The sequence below is a fragment of the Labeo rohita genome, chromosome 9 (assembly GCF_022985175.1).
Source record: "Labeo rohita strain BAU-BD-2019 chromosome 9, IGBB_LRoh.1.0, whole genome shotgun sequence".
NCBI lineage: Eukaryota > Metazoa > Chordata > Actinopteri > Cypriniformes > Cyprinidae > Labeo > Labeo rohita.
The window spans coordinates 20774531-20795699 of record NC_066877.1 but is presented as its reverse complement, the minus strand read 5'-3'; the positions used below and the strand labels follow the sequence as shown (position 1 = coordinate 20795699).

Sequence of the window (21169 nt, the reverse complement as noted above, 5' to 3'; positions counted from 1 at the left end):
TGGTCTACTTTCTCAGGTTTGGCTCCAGTATATTGCATAAGTAAAAAAAAAAAAAAAAAGATTAATAGGCCATATGCCTAACAATAAATGTTTCATTAACATGTGTAGACCAAAGAGTTTTTAGCCAGATGCAAAAAAATTGGTGGAACAGCGTTCTTCCAGCTGAGGTGCTTTGGTTGTTATGATTTAGGTTAGGATATCTACGGCAGCAGCGTATTACTAGCATTTCATTTTTAAGAATTTTACTAAATATAAAATATTCTCCTCTAATATAAATATTCTCCTCTATTTATGGCTGTCTAAATAGTGACAGTGACGAGCGCAGTGTTTACAATTATCAACTCAGCTATAAAAAAATAAATAAATAAATAAATAAAAAAGAGGGGCAAATGAACTTGTATTTATTATGGCAGTGCATCAAAATTCAGTGTCATCAGATAGCTAAAAAAAAAAGAACACAGAACATTTTACGCACATTTTGACATTTTGAAAATACAAACATTTTCATGAATTCAGAAGTTTACATCAGAATGGCTTTAAGAGCGGTTTACACACAAGTTCGTTCTGCTCCTGTTTCATGAATGAGGCCCATATTTTGGAGTAACTTGGAGTTGGAGTTGAAGTTCTGTTGAAGTACACAGACGAAGAACCAAAAGCGTCTGACCTTTCCAACGTAATTACATAATGTGTGAAGTCGTATATGCGCATTGCAGAGCTAATGCAAGATGAGCATTTGTGTTTAAAAAGTATATAACTTTTTTTTTTCAATGATGGATTGTTTCGCTAGATAAGACCCTTATTCCTCGGCTGGGATCGTGTATAGCCCTTTGAAGCTGCACTGAAACTGCAATTTGGACCTTCAACCCATTGATCCCTATTGAATATGGAGAAAAATCCTGGAATGTTTTCCTCAAAAACCGTAATTTCTTTTCGACTCAAGAAAGAAAGACATGAACATCTTGGATATAATTATAAATTATCAGAAAAATTCTAGAAGTGAACTAATCCTTTAACTAAGAGTGAAAAACCCTAGAAAAATTAATCTATAGTTGGAACTGAGATTGCTATGTTCACATAATCATTAAGCAATTATAAGACAATGCTGAAGTCTTCAAACTGTTCAAAATGTAGCTCATATTTGAAAAATGACCATGAATGCTGGAATCATTATTCCTGCACTGTGTACAGCCACGAATAAGGCAAGCTAATAAATAACCACAATAAAGCAATATACAGGCCCAGCATTTGAAAGGAAATCTGATTTAAGAATGCAGGATATTGCCAAAAAAGAAAGTTCAAACCCAGTGAGTCTGAACAACATAAAAATAGAAGATAAAAAGTGCTTACCTGTTCAAAAGTCACAGAGGGGTTGTGGGTGTTTGCTAGGCCATTGCTACATGGCCGCTAGGCTGTTCTTAGTGGTTTTGAGTTTGTTGCTCTGCACTTGCTATAGCCTAAATAGGGTTTTGGTTGACTTTTAGCATGTTGTTATGTGGTAGCCAGGGGCTCTGGGTGGTGTTTAGTATGTTGCTGTGTAGTTTGTAGGATGTTCTGAATAGTTTTAGCATCTTGCTTTGCAGTTGATATAGGGGGTTCATGGGGTTCATTTAAAGGAGAAGTCCACTTCTAGAACAAAAATTTACGGATAATGTACTCACCCCCTTGTCATCCAAGATGTTCATGTCTTTCTTTTTTCAGTCGTAAAGAAATTATGTTTTTTGAGGAAAACATTTCAGCATTTTTCTCCATATAGTGGACATCAGTGGTGCCCCCCGTCTGAACTTCCAAAATGTAGTTTAAATGCGGCTTCAAACGATCCCAAATGCAGTTGTAAACAATCCCTATTTCCACCTTTTTCATTATATGGGCAACATTTCTCAAAATATCTTCTTTTGTTTAATCGGGAAATCTGTTCTCACAAGAGGAGTGAAAACATGCCTTGAACAAAGTGGTTTGATGGCTAGTATTTTGTAGCACTCCATCACCCTTTGACATGAGGCCCTTTATTGTGCATCTCTATGAGAGGGAGGATGGACATGGTATTAAACAAAAAGCACCGATAAGGTTGTGCAGAGGAAGCACTCTGTGCGCCAATCCCCTACTGACTTCCACGATCCGTCCAGGCATTTCCCCTCCACAGGAAACGCCCTCACCAGGGAACACATACGGAATGCTGCCTTTTGTTCATAGAGAGAGATAAGCTCTGACAACGCTCCAAGTGTGGTATTTTTGCATCCTCTCGCCATCAAAAGGAGGTTTATCGTAACGAAGGGTGGGTAATGCGCTGTCTCCATCTCTCAGCTGGTCCTACATCTGGTCCAATGACTCATTGTCTACTCCCTGCAGGAAAATTGGGCTTAACTTCCCATCTATCTTGTAAGACTACATATCACCACTTTCTGTGCCAAAAATTGCAATTCTTCTGAGTAATGTGGTTGTGAAAGGACTGACGCTCTTTTGCATAAGCATAGACATTTGTCAGGCCGAACACAATCCATCCAGATTTTTATTACACTTTCACAGGTCAGCCTAACACTTATTTTCTCAGAATTTTTTTAGGTGAAATCTTTGAAATTTTCTATCAAATTTATACCTTTGATATATTAACAGTCCTTTCTAGTTTAAACATGTATAATATGTCTAAAAAAGTAATTGTAAAAAGTTATTTTAAAAAAAATGTCTAGATGCCTGAGATGCTTTATGTTTCTTTACTGTCCCTTTATAAATACTTGTAAAACCTATAATAATGAATTATTACTGTTTGTTCAATATATGAGATCCAGTTAAACTGGAAATTCTGAAGTAGAAATAAGTGTTCAACATAACGTTAAATATGATTTAATGAAAACATGTATTAAATAAATTAAAATGAATATGATACAATTTAATGTAATGAAATTAAATTATGACCCTAAAAAAAAGGTTTTACTATACATATCTCAAACTCATGTTTTAAAAAATATCCATGTATAATGTAAATAAAACTGTTAATTCTTTCAGAAGAAAATTCAGGGCTGAATTGTTGTGTCTGATACAGCAGCTGAGAGTATTTATTTATTGTGCATTACAATTATTCCTGCTCTCCCGTACCGTAGTAATCCAGCAGAACTTCTTTATTTCTCCTCTGAATATGTATTAATAACAACAGGGCACATAACGGCAACCTTTTAATTCACTACTGACTTTCAAACATCACCTCAGAGAGCAATCAATGAAATGTGCAGTCCTGTTGACTTCACTAAACCAAAAACATCTTCAGGCTGTCTTGTATTACATGTTTGCAATGGCAACATTATAAAAGCGTGAAATTTACATCACAAAATAGTGGTGGTATTACAAACCAATACTAGCCTTGAGATAAAGGAGAAGCACAGCCAGCTCTCCACGACTGGAGTCTCAGACCTGCTGTTTAACAGCCTCCGGTAAAGGGAACAACCATAGGGCTCAATTTCAAATTCAAGCACTGTTTGTAGGAGGCTCTGTTTACCGGACAGTGAAGAAAATGCAAACTGGCTCAAGTATGTCATCATTTTTAGGTCTTAAAGAGATACTGGTGCTCCTGCCATTGTATGTATTTTTTTGAGCCTCAAACTATAATGCAAAATGCGCTGACATAGAATTTCATATTCATAGAAATATTCAACAGATACAGTGAGGTTGTAAATCTGGAAATAAAAACTTTAAAAAATGTAAAATAAATTAATGAATTAATAAAATAATGCCACTTAAATGTCACTTTATCGTTTTTCTCAATTGTTAGATAGTCCAAACGTACAGAGCACACTCATATCTTACCAGCCCTAAATATATATCTGTATTTGACCGGTATGACTGATATTTTACAATGTTATAGGCAGATGTCCATGCATCCCATAATACAATGTATTATGAAGTTGAGGGAGAACATGAGATGGGAGTTTTTCGACATACCCTAACTGTCATGAACCGGAACAAAAACAGTCCAGGCAGAGCGAGACAAGATGAGCGTTTAGCATTAAAAAGTGTATAAATTGTATTATTTTTATTAAAATAACCGATCGTTATGCTTGATAAGACCCTTCTTTCTCGGCTTGGATCGTTTACAACTGCATTTGGGATCGTTTGAAGCCGCATTTAAACTGCATTTTGGAAGTTCAAAATCGGGGCACCATATCAGTCCATTATATGGAGAAAAATGCTGAAATGTTTTCCTCAAAAAACATAATTTCTTTACGACTGAAGAAAGAAAGACATAAACACTTTTTTGTGAAGTGATAGTTGTTCATGAGTCCCTTGTTTGTCCTGAACAGTTAACTTCGTGCTGTTCCCACAATTTTGGGGGTTTTTCAGCATTTTTGTGTATTTGGACTCTTTCCAACAATGACTATATGATTTTGACATCCAACTTTTCACACTGAGGACAACTGAGGGATTCATTCATATGCAACTATTACAGAAGGTTCATACGCTCAGTGATGCTCCAGAAGGAAAAACTATGCATTAAGATCCAGGGGTTGTGAACTTTTGAAAAGAATGAAGATGTGTACATTTTTCTTATTTTGCCTAAATGTCATATTTATTTCATTTAGTACTGCCCTTCAGAAGCTACAGAAGATACTTAGAAGATGGTTAATTTTTTAATTTAAAGTTAAATTTACCCTGATCTTCAAATTCAAGAAGTTTAACCCCCCAGCTCTGAACGCATTGTTTCCTTCTGAAGCATCAGTGAGTGTTACCTTCTGTAATAGTTGCATAATAGTTGCAACTGAGTCCCTCAGTGTGGAAAGATGGAACTAAAAATCAAACAGTCATTGTTGAAAAGGGTTCAAATACACAAAAATGCTGAAAAACCAAAGAATTTGTGTGACCTGAAAGAATTTTCTGAAGAACAGCGGGCAGTTTAACTGTTCAGCACAAACAAGAGACTCATGAACAGCTAAACAAAAAACACAGTTTTGGATTATTCAGGTAACAACACAGTTTTAAAAATCTAGTGTATGTAAACTTTAAAACAGGGTCATTTTTTATAAATTCATCTATTATTTTCTCTTGTGGACAATATGTAAACATCTCTTATGTGAAATATCTTATTCAGGTCAGTACTAAATAAAAAAATTAAATGCATTTTGTATGATCCTTCTTATTTAGGTAAAATAACATTTTGCAGATCCTGCAAGGTGTATGTAAACTTTTGATCTCTTATTGAGTTTAGTTACATAAAAACCTACATTTTTACAAACAAAAATTTGCATTGCTGCTATGATGTTCTAAGTGGGTATTCTGAGTGCATATATTGCAATGTGGTTGCTAGGGTGTTTGCTTACTGGGTCCACCATTATGGCTTGAGTCCTTTCTCCAGTGTAAGTTTACAGAATGGTTACCTTGGCAAGAACCACTAATAACAATAAACACAAATTGAGGTATAAAAAGTTGATTTTAATGGAGTATGGAGGACTGACAACTCAAAAATCAAAAGAAACAATCAAGACATATTGTCAGCACACAGCACACACACTTTCAACGATGACCAACGATTTATTGCAAACGAAAGTGCATCTGAAATAAATGTAGTTCAACAAAACTCAACATCTTTATGAGGCGTTGAGAAGTAGCGGTTGCATGTGACAATGGAAACGTGATCATCATAATCAAGTTTTGGCACATTGAACATAAAGTATGAAAAAGAATGACTGATGTATCAAACACATTATTCAATTATGTCTTTTTTTGTATGAAGACACTCTGTTTTAATACAGCGTTGAGTGAAAAGATGGAAAATGTGACCTTGTTCTTGCACAATGAATTATTTCTCCCCCGTCCTTCACATTGTTACACTATGGTGCAGGAGTATTGCTAGAAAGTACCTCCACTGAACAGGTAATGTATTTTCAGCCCTTGATTAAACATGCCCACATCACTCTTTCCAAAGATATAAGTCTTTTCAATTTGCATTTTCTGAAAAAAGAAAAAAAAAATAATGAATGATCCAAAAACAATCAATACCTAGAAGAAAGTTGATCAGACGAAATATTTACGGCACTGGTAACCCCCACCAGCCCAGCACTAACACTTCTCAATGTCACTTTTTGAAATAATATGTTCACACAAACATAGAATCGCACAAAAAAGCTCTTGTTTACATTTACCAACACTTCCATTAGAGTTTTATCATCTTACTACAATTGTGATTCATTCATTAAACTGTCAAAACGAGGCAGTTTCTGATCAAGACAAATGTAGACAAACAAGAATGAGTGTTCAAGTAGATATTCCTGCTTTAGGTTCACATTCATATGGTTAGATGAGTGACCAATACAGTGTCATGCTTGTTACTGTATATGTACAATCATATTTGGCCACCATCAAGAACAACAGGTGGTTTAAACCAATGCCTCATCTGTCTTTTTTTCTTGTAACTAACATACAAATTTTTGAGCAAAAAATGAATGAAATACAATGCTTTAGCATTTGATAGTTTTTGATATGTTCTGACAGATTCTCAACATCATAACAGACGTTTTGTGAGCCGCTCTCCATGACACAGAGGAATATTTCGACACAAGTCAAGACCTCTGGACTCTTATACACTACAAAAATATTTGCGCAGATGTCAAATACAGTTGGCATTACACAAAAAAAAACAAGTGATCATTTGAAAACAAACCCAAACAATGTTAAAATCCCCAAAGGACTGTGGGATTTATTTTTTCATGCCCATGGCGACTATTATACACTGCTTTTGAAAGACTGCACACGTACAATTTTACGGCATGGTATCCAACAGGCACACTTCTTCATCGCACACACAGAATACTGTGCAATATCAAAGATGATGATTTGAAGATGAGTTACTCTTCATTTGAAGTCTGTAAGATCAAATTGGGAAGTCTGGACAGCAGGACTGTTTGTAAGTTGCAGAGGAAACCCAGCAGCAGATGGTTTCACTTCCTGCCTGCACTTTAGGTGAAGCACTTTCAGCAAAAGGTCGACCTGGTAAATATTTGGTTTCCTCCAAACACCTGGTTTGGAAGCCCAGGTCAAAAAAAAACCCTCACAGTGAGTGTAAAGTCATTAATGCACTAGTTGTGCTGCTCTTTGGAAAGAAAACACTTTCATATTGTTTTCAAGTTTTGTGCGGCTGCAAGGCGTCAAACGTTCCCTTGGTTCTCAATTAGGACATCATAAGTGAAGCACGATGGGAACACAAAAGAGGAAGAAGCTGGCTAAGTCTCTACCGATGATGCATCAGTCGGCAGGACGGTAATTCAAGGCTTTTTGCAGGCAGTTTCTTTGGCTTTCCCGTTGGTGCTGGATTTGAGTTGGGTCATCTCCACATCAGCCACGGCATCTGATGGCAAACTGCTACGCATGCGCTCGATGGTCTTTTGGTAGGAAGCTTTCTCCTGTTCCAGAGAACGGATCAGGTGCTTCATCTTGCTCTCGCGTGACAGGAAGCTCTCCACGCTGCTCTCCAATGTCTGAATCTTCAAACGAGCCGCCTGTTAATAAGAAAGCCAAAGGAAACTGATAAAGGGAACTTCTTAGGAAACTATGGTCAGTTTTTGTCATGTGACCATATATACTACTGTTGAGGTAGTTTGAGGTTGGTAAAACATTTAAGGCTGCATATATTTGATTAGAATACAGTCATATTTTGAAATATTATTACAATTTAAATTAACCGTTTTCTATTTTAATACATTTTAGAATGTTATTTATTCTAGTGATGGCACAGGTGAATTTTTACCAGCCATTACTCCAGTCTTCAGTGTCACATGATTCTTCAGAAATCATTCTTATTTGCTGATTTGGTGCTTAAGAAACATTTCTTATTATTATCAATGTTGACTTTTTAATATTATAAATATGCCACAGATTAACTCCACTCGAAGTATAGTAACATCTACAAGTGATATGAATGCTTCTGAGCTAAATTTCAAGTGTGCCAGAAAAGGGTATGAAAACTTATAGAATATTTTTAGTTTCAGTCAAGGAAATGTTAAAAATCATAGCTGATCAGTGTAAAAATATAATGAAAATTATTTTCTGTAACTAAAAGCTGTAGAAATACAATATATATATTAGACAAACAAAACCTTTAAAAAAAAAAAAAAAATTTGAAATGTTTATAAGTAAATGTGAACAAATTTAAGCTGAAACACTAAAACATTTTAAAATGTACTTTGCTAAAATGATATTTTATTTAGTATTAAAATGCAAACTGGAATTACTAAAAATAGAAATATAAAAAACAGGCTAAAATATTAACAATACTATAATAGGAATTTAGAAAATAACAATGTAGCTGATATTACATCCACAATGATATGAATGCCTCTGAGCTAAATTTCAAGTGTCAAGGGTATGAATACTTATGCAATGTACTTATTTCAGTGTTTTATTTTTAATAAATTTGCAAAGTTGTCACAAATCTGTTTTGTGCTTTGTCATTAAGGTGTATAGAGTGTGTAGATTGATCTGGGAAAAAAAATATTTTATTTTAATTTTTTTATTTTTTTGCATCCAAATACTATTACGTTAGTCTTGAAAATCTGCAAAGGGAGCCAAATATCTTTATTTTAATTAATAAGTTATTTTTAGGAACAACTTGGAGAGATGAGCATGTTGTGATGTTACATGTTTAGACTAAAGGAGTTTCAAGGATAATTTATTCTCCCACATTCATAAACACTTCCGGATGCTAAATCAACAACTCATTATCAGTTAAATTTTCATTATTTGTAATTTGAAATGTAAAACACTTAATCAAAAATTCCATTTTACTATTCTTTGGTAGTAAACTGACAGTGGTGTCTGTAAAGATCTTAGGTTTCAGGCTGTTTGTCTTTTGTACTGTGCTGCCACACACTGGCAATAAAGGCACAAAACACTTCCCTGCTTTTCAAACCGCTACTGATGCTACTTTGTGATCAAGTTATATATCTACCTGCAGTTTCTCTAGCAAGTCCATGTTCTGTTTCTTGAGCTGGGCATTAGCTTTCTCCAGTTTATCTAGCCTATCAGAGTCCTCTGATGGTGGAGGAGCATCTGACAGCTCATCCTGCAGGACGTGGTACTCCACTTCATACGCGTGCAGCTGCTTGGAGATGTCCATCTCAGTTGCCTGAAAACCACATTTCATATTAATAGTTATTACCAGAGAATTTGGCACAGGTTCATTCAAATTAAATGCTATTTGAGATTCACACACACACACACACACACACACACACACACACACACACAGAGTCTGGTTTATTATCCTTGTGGGGACTCTCCATAGGTGCAATGGTTTTTATACTCTCCACACTGTATTTTCTATCCCCTTACCCTAACCCTACCCCTAAACCTAACCCTTACAGAAAACTTTCTGCATTTTTACTTTCTCAAAAAAACTCATTCTGTATGATTTATAAGCTTTTGTACCCATGGGGACCTCAATTTAGGTCCCCACGGTGACACTAGTCCCCATGAGTCTGTGTGTATTCAGGTTTAGGTCCCCACAAGGATATAAAAACAAGACCACACACACACACACACACACACTTACTTTAAATACATCCAAATATAAACAAACAAAAACTATAACAAAAATTCAAGTCAAAAGATTTTCTTGATTTTTGAAAAACAACTGGCACCACCTAGTGGTTAAATAGAGTGCATTCTAGTGTACTGCATACTATGAAACACTGTGCTGCCTACTATAAAAAAATTTACTAATAAACATTTCAGTATGCATCAAAAAAAGGTTTCAACGATTAGTATGCTATGCTGTTGTCACATTATCTCTTTTTGCCATATGCTTACTTTATAGAATAGTATCCAGTTTGCATCTCAGAAAGAAAAAATTACATTTGTAGTTTATGTCAAGGTAGAGATGTTAAAAATCATGGTTGATCAGTGTAAAAATATATGAAAATTGTTTTCAATAACTAAAATAAAGCTGTAGAAATACAATATAAACATTAGATGAACAAAAACAATGTAAACGAAACTTTAAATGTTTATGTAACTGTAAATAAGTTTAAGCTGAAACACTAAAACAGATAAGAAAAAAAAACTACACTACCAGTCAAAAGTTTTTGAACAGTAAGTTTTTTTGTTTTTAATAAGTCTCTTCTGCTCATCAACCCTGCATTTATTTGATCTAAGGTACAGCAAAAACAGTGAAATTATGAAATATTTTTACTATTTAAAAGAACTGTTCTCTATTTGAATATATTTTAAAATGTAATTTATTCCTGTGATTTCAAAGCTGAGTTTTTTAGCATCATTACTCAAGTCATATGATCCTTCAGAAATCATTCTAATTTGGTCTCAGAAAAAAAAAAAAAAATATATATATATATATATATATATATATATATATATATATATATATATATATATATATATAAAACAGCTGAGTAGATTTTTTTTCAGGTTTCTTTGATGAATATAAAGTTCAGAAGAACAGCTTTTATTTGAAATAGAAATCTTTTGTAACATTATAAATGTCTTTATCATCACTTTTGATCAATTTAAAGCATCCTTGCTAAATAAAAATATTAATTTCTATAATTTCTTTCCCCAGAAAAAAATAAATATATACTGACTCCAAGCTTTGGAATGGTATAGTGTATAATGTTACAAAAGCTTTTTTTTTTTTTTTTTTTCAGATAAATGCTGATATTTGAATATTTATATTCAACACGGAATCCTGGAAAAAAAATGTACTTAACTGTTTTAAATATTGATAATATTAATAATAATAATAATAATACATATTTCATGAACAGAAAATCAGCATATTAGTACGATTTCTAAAGGATCATGTGACACTTAAGACTGAAGTAATGATGCTGAAAATTTAGCTTTGATCACAGGAATAAATTACATTTTAAAATCTATTCAAATAGAAACCAGTTCCTTTAGTAAAAATACATCAAAATTGTAATGTTTTTGCAGTATTTTGGATCAAATAAACGCAGGCTCGGTAGGCAGAAAATAATTCTTAAAAAAAAGAAAAATCTTACTGTTCAAAAACTTTTGACTGGTAGTGTACATTACTAAAATGATACATTATTAAAATGCAAACTAAAATGACTAACAATAAAACTAAAAATACTAGGAAAAAAAAAAGCTAAAATATTGATAAAACTATAATAACACTATAGCTGATATTAATTTATATACTGCATTGAATATTTCAATATTTAAAAAACTATAGACCATTTAAAACTAGTGGAAGGAAAGTTTATTCCATTTTAAATATACCTTAGTGATTGTCTCTTCCATTTGGCTGTGAGTGAGAGTAGGGATGGTGGATTTAAGGTAGTCCACGATGCTTTCAAAGCCCTCACACTCCAGTATCTCTCCCTCGTGGCTGCTCAGCAAACACAGGGCCACCTTAAAAATCACCTCTGTGCCTTGGACAAACAGGAGGTCTGCCACACAGCACACATACATGCACAAGAGTCAAAGGCTACGCAAAGGCTACATTACTAGACTTATGTGTGAAATACATACATTTTAACACACAAGATCATTTCACTACTATCCACAGGTTCACCTGAACCCCTATCACATACATCCACACAGGTCTGAGTAAAAGGAAGTAAAATATACCAAATATACGGGCAACGAAGCCGAGCGGGAACTGAGAGGCGAAGAGGGTGAGAAACCAGGGCGCGGCGTACAGGCTGGGACAGATCTCGTGCTCCTCCAGGTGAGTGTACAGGTTACGATGATAGTCGTGCAACAGTCGGGACAGCTGGTACATCTGGATCTACAGAGAGAAAGAGAAAGAAGAAAAGTCCTCACACTTAGAGGAGTGAACTTTAAACACGCTCAAATGTGACTGGCTGAAACGGACTCTCTCTCACGGGATTAAACATTGGCATATCTGATGATGAATAACCACTAACAGCTGAGGAGGAAACAATGTACAAGAGGTGGAGACAGCTGTTTGCATACCGCTTGAGCAAATGTGTGGTTAAGTCAGCTGTATTAAAAAAAAACTCTCTGTTGTGCCCCTTATAACAAAATTGAATGTGGAGTTTACAGTCACTAAAAGTAAAGCACACACACACACACAAAAAAAAATCTTAAATTTTCATTTATGTATCACCAGCAAATAAAGCAGTTGCTTTGAATGTTAGACTGACACCTAGTGGTGTGGATGTAGCATTGAGCAAAAACATTTTAGTTAGCATCTATACCCTACCTTTAATAAAATTCACCCTATTCTCCACCATGTTTTTTAATAATTTATTTGATCAATTACAGTGTCCAAAAAAAGAGGCGGTGCCAAGAAAGTGAGTAGTATTTAGCTGGTCATGTGATCTACATATGGCAATTCAAGCTTTTTTGATCTCTATGATGACTGAGATGCACATAATTTTAAACAAATGTGCAAACATTTATATTTCGCTGGCCAATTCAACAGTGGCTCTAAAGGTTATACTGACACCTAGTTGTGTGGATGTGATCTAAACATGGTGATCCAAACTTTTTTAAACACTATGATGACTAAAATCACAACTGTAAACAAATATGTAAACATTTAAGCTTCTCTGGCCAATTCAGCAGTAGCTTTGAAGATCAGAATCACACCTAGTGGTGTGGATGTGCTGTAAATAGCGATCTAAGCTTTTTTTAAACACTATGATGACTAAAATGCACATAACTTTGAACAAATATGTAAACATTTATGTTTCGCTTTCAAATTCAACAGAGGCTGTGAAGGTTAGACTGACACCTAGTTGTGTGGATGTGATCTAAACATGGCGATCCAAGCTTTTTAAAACACTATGATGACTAAAATCACAATTTTAAACAAATATGTACACATTTAAGCTTCTCTGGCCAATTCAACAGCGGCTCTGAAGGTTAAACTGACATCTAGTGGTGTGGATGTGATCTAAACATGGCGATCCAAGCTTTTAAAATACTATGATGACTAAGATGCACATAGTTGTAAACAAATATATAAATATTTTTAGCATCTCTGGCCAATTCAACAGTGGTACTGAAGGTTAGACTGACACCTAGTGGTGTGGATGCGATCTAAACATGGCGATCCAAGCTTTTAAAATACTATGATGACTAAGATGCACATAGTTGTAAACAAATATATAAATATTTTTAGCATCTCTGGCCAATTCAACAGTGGTTCTGAAGGTTAGACTGACACCTAGTGGTGTGGATGCAATCTAAACATGGCGATCCAAGCTTTTTAAAACACTATGATGACTAAAATGCACAGTTTTAAATAAATATGTAAACATTTATGTTTTGCAAGCCAATTCAACAGTGGCTCTAAAGGTTATACTGACACCTAGTTGTGTGGATGTGATCTAAACATGGTGATCCAAACTTTTTTAAACACTATGATGACTAAAATCACAATTGTAAACAAATATGTAAACATTTAAGCTTCTCTGGCCAATTCAGCAGTAGCTTTGAAGATCAGAATCACACCTAGTGGTGTGGATGTGCTGTAAATAGCGATCTAAGCTTTTTTTAAACACTATGATGACTAAAATGCACATAACTTTGAACAAATATGTAAACATTTATGTTTCGCTTTCAAATTCAACAGAGGCTGTGAAGGTTAGACTGACACCTAGTTGTGTAGATGTGATCTAAACATGGTGGTCCAAGCAATGACACTTTAAAAATACCCTATTCTTCGCCCTATTTATTGGTGAACAAAAGTGGCCATCAAAATAGGTGTGAGAAATATTGGGTAGTATGTAGCTGGCTAAACATGGCAATCCAATCCTTTTAGGCCAGTTTGTTTACTACAAATGTGTCTAAAGTACTATTCATTTCACGTGTTCAATCTCTAGTATTTAATTAAACTAAAATGTAAATCATAGAACATTCAGTTCAAACAATTAACATACCCGCTCATTTCGTTAATTGTCATAAAAACCGGTCCTACTACATTTAACAATAGGCATAACCAGATAAGCAAACGTTCCAGTTCTGAAAGGAAAACATGAACTAGCGAAAACTGATACTCTCACACACACTGCGCACCTGCAGAGAGATCATGTCGGGACGGTACTGTCGGCGAATGCCCAGGTCGTACATGAGAAACTTGAGCGTGTCGAAAGCCTGTTCCTCGCTCATATGCAACAGCAGCAAACCGGCCACAAAACTGATCCCCTGGCAGTAGCCCACCTCCGTGTCCAGCAGGGAGTAGGCCTTCAGGAGATTGTACAAAGATAGCTGTCCAGCTCCCAGCTGAGTGCTGAAATACTGGTGTGTTGGGAATGTGCGGCCTGTAAAGGATGGGAACATCACTTCAGTAATGTGCTGGGTTAAAAATATAACAATATTCTGTTGTGCATGTGAATTAGCCACATAAACTATAAGCACTTTGTTTAGATACAGACCGAGGTCGACCAGGATGGCGTGTTGCTGTGCCGTGAGCTGTTTGAGGAGATCTTGATAAGGTGTTTCAGGGGGTTGCTGCCGCTGCGGCAGACGGTGACGCAAACGATACTGCTGGGAGAGAAGAAGCCACACTTCACCTCGCCGACTTTTGGGGACGCCTACAGAGCAAACACATATGAACAAACAAAGTGAGGAACTCTAATGTATATTAAAGGGATAGCTCACCCTCAAGCCATCCTAGGTGTATATGATTTTCTTTTTTCAGACGAAAACAATTTGAGTTTTATTTAAAAATATCCTGGCTCTTCCAAGCTTTACTTTATATGATGGATGGATGCGCTTTATTGGACTATTAACACCCATTCACTGTCATTATAAAGCTTGGAAAAGCCAGGACATTTTTTTAATATAACTCTGTTTGTTTTTCGTTTAAAGAAGAAAGTCACACACATCCAGGATGGCTAAATCATGGAGTAATTTTCATTTTTGGGTGAACTATCCCTTTAAGAATATAGAATATCAACAGTTTCACAGATGACAGATTAAAATCTCAGATTTTATTGAAAGTAAACATCTTAAAAATCTTATACCTTGGCAGACAGCACTGTGAATCTCTTCTTTGTCCCACTGTACTTTAGTGCGACAGGGACTGCTCAATTTCCTGTCCCAAAGGGCCTGCACCTCTTTTGAGCACTGACACACTTCCTGGTAGTCCAGCTTCATTTTACGAATGTGCAATTCATCACGGCTGGCTGCAGGGAGAAAAAAAAAAAATTTAAAAAAAATTTAAAAAACACACACGTTAGTTTGTATTGTGTCAATTTACTGCTTGATGTGCAATGTAGAACCATTAATCATTCATAAAAAGTGTCTTTACAGCAATGCATGTACAATGGAAGCTTCACAGGCAAGCATGCATCACTGCGAATAAACTCTAGCATGCTGCTGATATTTTGGGTTATATGCAGCCAGTTTCCATAGCAACTTTAGACAAGGTTCAAAATGGCATGGCCTTTTAAAGTAATCTTAACTAGCATCACAACATGTTTGTACTATCCAAGGTAAAAGCATACATGAACATCTTTCCAGATGAACAAGAAAAGACGCTCTGTTAGACGCCAGATGCAACTCTGTAACTAATGCACTCGGCATTAGGAGAAAATTATATCCTAAAAGCCATTTGAGAACATTTAGCTATCTTTCTCATGCTGGTTTTTTATACTAAATTGCAGCCAAACAATGATATCATGCCAACAACTGCTTAAAGTACAGTCTGTTCAGGGGAGACGTCAATGCCATGGCCGTATATATCGTATTCTTACCTTCTACTCAGACATGTTTATTCAGTTCGGCCCATCCAATAGCACACAACAAAACACCAAAAAGGAAAAAAAAAGTAGAGGAAGTGACTTGAGTCATGTGTGATGCAGTTTGGCCAACAGAGGGCAACATTTCACAAAGCTTTGCTGTTCCAAAGTAAAGTTGAATTATTGCACAAATTACATTTTCATAATGTGTTTAAGAGACTCAAAGACTGATATTTTTGAAAACCAAACTATTTCTGAAAGACTAAGGCTGAAAATGTAGCCTAGAGGTCACCGAACTGAAAATGCACTCTTAAAAAAAATGTGAACGTCATCCAGACATTCCCATCTATAATTAACTTTGCTCCAGAATGTAAAATAGAGGCAGTGGCACTTGCCCCTCTAAAAATAAGGTCAGGGCAAAAACAACAGTCTAATCAAAGTGACGGTAGGAAACACTCCCTCTTCTGTGACTCCATAATCTCCCATAAACGCTGAATTACTACTGTAGCTTTTTTATACAGTTACTTTCATAGAATGAATTAGATTGCATTCAAGTTTCATGTTTACATCTTTTTAAAAATAATAACGTTTTTTTTAATCAGTTCTATGCATTCCCTGGGAATCAAACCCATGACACTGGTGTTGTTATTTACCCACCCTAATGTCGTAGCAAATTTGACTGACTTTCTTTTGTGCAACACAAAAAAAGATGTTCTGAAAACTCTCCATTATTGCTTTAGTATTATTTTTACTCAAAAACTGCCATGTCAAGATGCATTTTGGTAGGTTTGATGTCCAAGACAACAAATATCATTGGTTAGTACACCCAAAAATGAAAAACCTGTCATTAACTGCTCACCCTCATGTCGTTTCAAACCTGTAAGACCTTCGTTCATCTTTAGAACACAAATTAAGATATTTTTGAAGAAGTCCAAAAGTATGTGACCCTGCATAGACATCAACGCAACTACCACGTTCAAGGTCCAGAAAGGTAGTAAGGACATTGTTAAAACAGTCCATGTGAAAGGGAAGAGAAATAAATAAAGTCATTATTTTTGTTTTCTTTGGTCACAGAAAGTATTCTCGTAGTTTTATAACATTAAGGTTGAACCACTGATGTCACACGGAAAAGCCCTCGGATTTCATCAAAAATATCTTAATTTGTGTTCCGAAGATGAACGAAGGTCTTACAGGTTCAAAACGACATGAGGGTGAGTAATTAATGACAGAATTTTCGTTTTTGGATGAACTAACCGTTTATATGCCGTTTATATGCCTTCAGCGGGAATGGGAATATAGTCATCCGTTGATGACTGAACTATTCAATTGATGTTTATATTTCATATATCATATTTATTATTTAATTACACCATTCATGTTTATTTATACTGTATAATATAAAAACTACATAAACAATATATTTTCTCTAGTGTTCAATGAAAACTCATATGGGTTTAGAATGACATGAGGATAAGAAAATCAGGACAGAATTTTCTTTTTTGGGTGAGCAAACAGCCACCCAGTTATGAGCAAATCCAAACAGGAAAGTTTAGTTTTAAGTAAGGATACAAGAATACAAATAGAAAAACTAACCCTCCAGGCGCTGGTTTTCTTTCTCCATGCGGATGAGTAAAATCTGTTGGTGGATGGCTTTCTTCCACAGGGCCCTGTAGTCAGCTGGGCTGTGCCGGCCCTTCTCTCCACCAAAGCCCTGCTCTGGGGACAGAGGGCTCACCTGAGGGTCCTGATCCAGGTTCAAAGCCCGAGGAGAAAGTGGCAGGAGCTCCCGGCCATCCATGTTGTCTGAAAAACAGAAGAATGCTTACCAAAAGTCTATGACTCATGCTCAAACAGCATGGAAAGAAAATAAACTGATTTCCATGACAAAAAAGACTCTGATGGAACTATGATATTCCACTGTAGTATAAATGGTGCCATAAATTACCATTTTCATGTATCACGCTACAGTATGTACACTGTAAAATGAGGCAATTTAATGTTACATAAAAAATATTTCAAAAATATATTATAATATAACAATTGTTGGTTATTATATACATGCATACACACACGCACATATAGACACACTATGGATACTGTTTCTTATATATATATATATATATATATATATATATATATATATATATATATATATATATACACATACATACACATACATACATACACATACACACGCCCTAATGGTTATTGTTCAGAAAAAGGAGAATTATCTTGAACTTCTAAAGCTTGTAGAACAATGATTTATCCTGCCATATTGACTATAAATAGACTGCTAGGAGAGCAGGGTGTAATGTTGCACCTGTCTGTGTGTGCGCTAAAGCATGTATACCCACCCATGTTTTGCATAGAAGCCGAGGGTTTGTTCATGGGTGACGCCACCCTTAGGAAAATCTTCTGGCGCCAAGAAACTCTGCGTGGAGGCACCAAGGTCAAAGAATCGGTGCTACAGCCGGACAGAGACCTCTTCCTGCCCTCTCCATTACCACTGCAGAAAAACAAAGCAAGATGTGCTTATTTAAATGAGTAGCCAAGCAAGATTTTTAAACCGTAAACTCACAAAACAGGTGGTCAAACCAGTTATAAGCTAATAAACAACACAACACATTTGTCTAACATGTTCATTCAGCAATACATGTAAGCGAAAGCTCATAAGCAATAACAAGCAGTGCATTTAAACGGTTATAAAAGATGTTAATTAGTTTCATGCATAAAGTACATAAAACAGGTTACCTTTTAAGAGAAAACTTTTAGGAAGTGGACAGAATGAGGAATAGCTGAATAATGCACACAGGAACTTCACACACATATCATTCTTTAGACCGTTTCACTACCAATCAATACAAAACATGCAACGCATGTATAAATAAATAAGTAAACACAATGTAAATGATTCCAAATAATTTCAAAATAAATTTATTTCAGCCTTTGCTCCAGTTTTCAGTGTCACATGTTCCATTTAAAGAGCAGGTCATATGGGTTTTCGAAACCTGGCCAATTGCTACTCAAAACTAGCCCAAACACGTTTCAAGGCGGTCCACTTCATTCTGTTAATATTTCAATCATTGAAAAGATATAATTATGTAAAAATAAAGCAATATGGTTACTTTGACCTGTACCTATTAAAAGATATAGAAGAAAAGGTGATCATATTAAATATTATATTTTAAATGATTTAAAACATCTTGCTGACAAATTAGTAAGTGTCTATCTAATGAATAAAAAAAAGTAATGATTCGTGTTCTAAATATAAGATTTTTCTGGTTAAATGAACTGTTGTTACATTGAATGACTTTTTAGTGAGTGTCTTCTGTCAATAATAGTAAAAATGTATGTTAGTCATTATTACTGATAAGAAAAAAATACAATTAAACGGTACACAATCTAATTTACAAGAAAAACAGTGCAAATCAGTATCAAACTTCTAATGTTTTTATGCTTCAAAACCCTTTTCATCTTTGATCCACATACAGTATACATATAAAAACTTTTTTCATTAGATAAGACTTTTTCAAGGAGTTCCGAGAAACTGAAATAGATGGTTAATATCCAAGTCAGAAACAAGATATTTTTAAAGTCTGTTTTATCTTGCTAGTCTGTATGTTTTCCCTGTACCTGTCTCTTTGCTTAGTTACCACAACAATACTCAAGCAACGACAAAGACACTTAAGACAGAGTTAATGAAAGCGTGAAACAGATCTGAATGTTATGCATTAAACGCTGGCTAAAGAAACAGAGCAACCCGGACCGCCATGTCGACAGGTGTGCCGCACATTCAATTAGAAGAGACAGCTGGTGACATTCAACATACAGAGAGAAGGTCTTTCTCTCCAATTTGTAGAAAACAGAACAGGGCCAAGGATGTGACATTTTAAATGTTATCTCCTCCTTTCAGAGCACTTAACAAATGACTGTCGAACAAATGAAGGCCGAATACACATTGAGGAACATCATTTGTCAGAGAGTCCAAGGTGGCTGTTGTTCAGATGAAGGAGCGCTCGTAGTATAAGCCACCAGCACAAAAGCCTGGTCAAACAGTACTGTCCTTTAAAGAGACCCATGGGAGAGGGTCTATATTCCACGCATGGTTTCACCGTATGTTCTCTATTCTAATACACTCGCCCTCGACAACCACCGCTATAAATTCTATTCACTGAAGGAACATTGTTAAGGGTCAGAGAAAGGGTGCAAATAAATATGCACAAAATATTGGTTAACCCTCAGAAAAAAAATTTAATGTGTGATCCGGCCTCATTAACTGGTTTTAGAACATAAAATATATTTAAAGAGACAGTTCACCCAAACAACTGTGATCATTTACACACCCTCAAGTTGTTCCAAATCCATACGGCTTTCTTCATTCTGCAGAACATTTTCAAAAATGTTAGTAGTCTGACTTTTGTTTGTTTCACAGAAGAAAATAAGTTTTACAGGTCTGGAACGACATGAGGGTGAGTAAACAGTGCATCACATGATTTTACGTTTCAGGGTGAACTATTTCTTTAATAACATCATTAAACTGATGTAGTTTAAATGTACTGTAAATATGGGTATGTGGGTACTGTGTGTTTTAAAGGAGTAGTTCAATTTCAAAACAACAATTACAAATAATGTCCTCACGCCCTTGTCATCCAAGATGTTCATGTCTTTCTTTGTGAAGAAATTATGCCTTTTTGAGGAAAAACATTTCAGGATTTCTCTCCATATAGTGGACTTCAATGGTGCCCCCCGTTTAAACTTCCGAAAATGCAGCTTCAAAGGGCTGTAAACGACCCCAGCCGAGGAAAAGGGTCTTATCTAGTGAAACAATTGGTTAATTTTTAAAAAAGAAAATGTACAATTTATATACTTTTTAACAAACTTTCGTCTTGTCTAGCTCTGCCTGAACTCTGTGTATTCCGGTTTAATACAGTTAGGGTATGTCAAAAAACTCCCATCTCATTTTCTCCTCCAACTTCAAAATCATCCTACATTGTTGTTTTACATTTTTTTTTGTAAATGGTGTTTGACCCGCCTTACGCATTCACTTTGTAAACACTGGGTCGGTACTTCTGCAGTGATGTAGGACGATTTTAAAATTGAAGGAGAAAATAAAATGGGAGTTTTTCGACATACCCTAACTGTCTTCACCCGGAATGCACAGAGTTCACACAGAGCTAGACAAGACAAGCATTTGAGGGGTTTTTTTTTTTTTTTTTTAGAAAATAACCAATCGTTTCACTAGATAAGACCCTTCTTCCTTGGCTGGGATTGTTTAGAGCCCTTTGAAGCTGCATTTAAACTGCATTTTGGAAGTTCAAACTCATGGGTAGCTTTGAAGGTGCACCATATGGAGAAAAATCCTGAAATGTTTTTCTCAAAAAACATCATTTTACGACTGAAGAGAAAGACATGAACATCTTGAATGGCAAGGGGGTGAGTACATTATCTGTAAATCTTTGTTCTTCTTTAATGTCGGTTTTCTGATGTCAGACATCCAG

General features: G+C 35.4%; 1 protein-coding gene across 10 annotated transcripts in view; it reads right to left on the bottom strand.

Moving 5' to 3' along the window:
- Window positions 1–5394: 5394 nt before the first annotated feature.
- The window catches only part of tbc1d4 (TBC1 domain family, member 4), a 40596-nt gene continuing 24821 nt past the window's right edge, over window positions 5395–21169 (bottom strand). For all 10 annotated transcript variants that reach the window (XM_051118798.1, XM_051118800.1, XM_051118799.1 and 7 more), the window contains 9 exons: window positions 18026–18177; window positions 17265–17474; window positions 14955–15116; window positions 14364–14522; window positions 14005–14249; window positions 11587–11746; window positions 11236–11405; window positions 8927–9103; window positions 5395–7478 (listed from right to left, as the gene is read on the bottom strand). In XM_051118798.1, the coding sequence (XP_050974755.1) occupies window positions 7245–7478; window positions 8927–9103; window positions 11236–11405; window positions 11587–11746; window positions 14005–14249; window positions 14364–14522; window positions 14955–15116; window positions 17265–17474; window positions 18026–18177 (1669 nt within the window). In that variant the 3' untranslated portion in view covers window positions 5395–7244. The remainder of the gene's footprint in view (window positions 7479–8926; window positions 9104–11235; window positions 11406–11586; window positions 11747–14004; window positions 14250–14363; window positions 14523–14954; window positions 15117–17264; window positions 17475–18025; window positions 18178–21169) is intronic.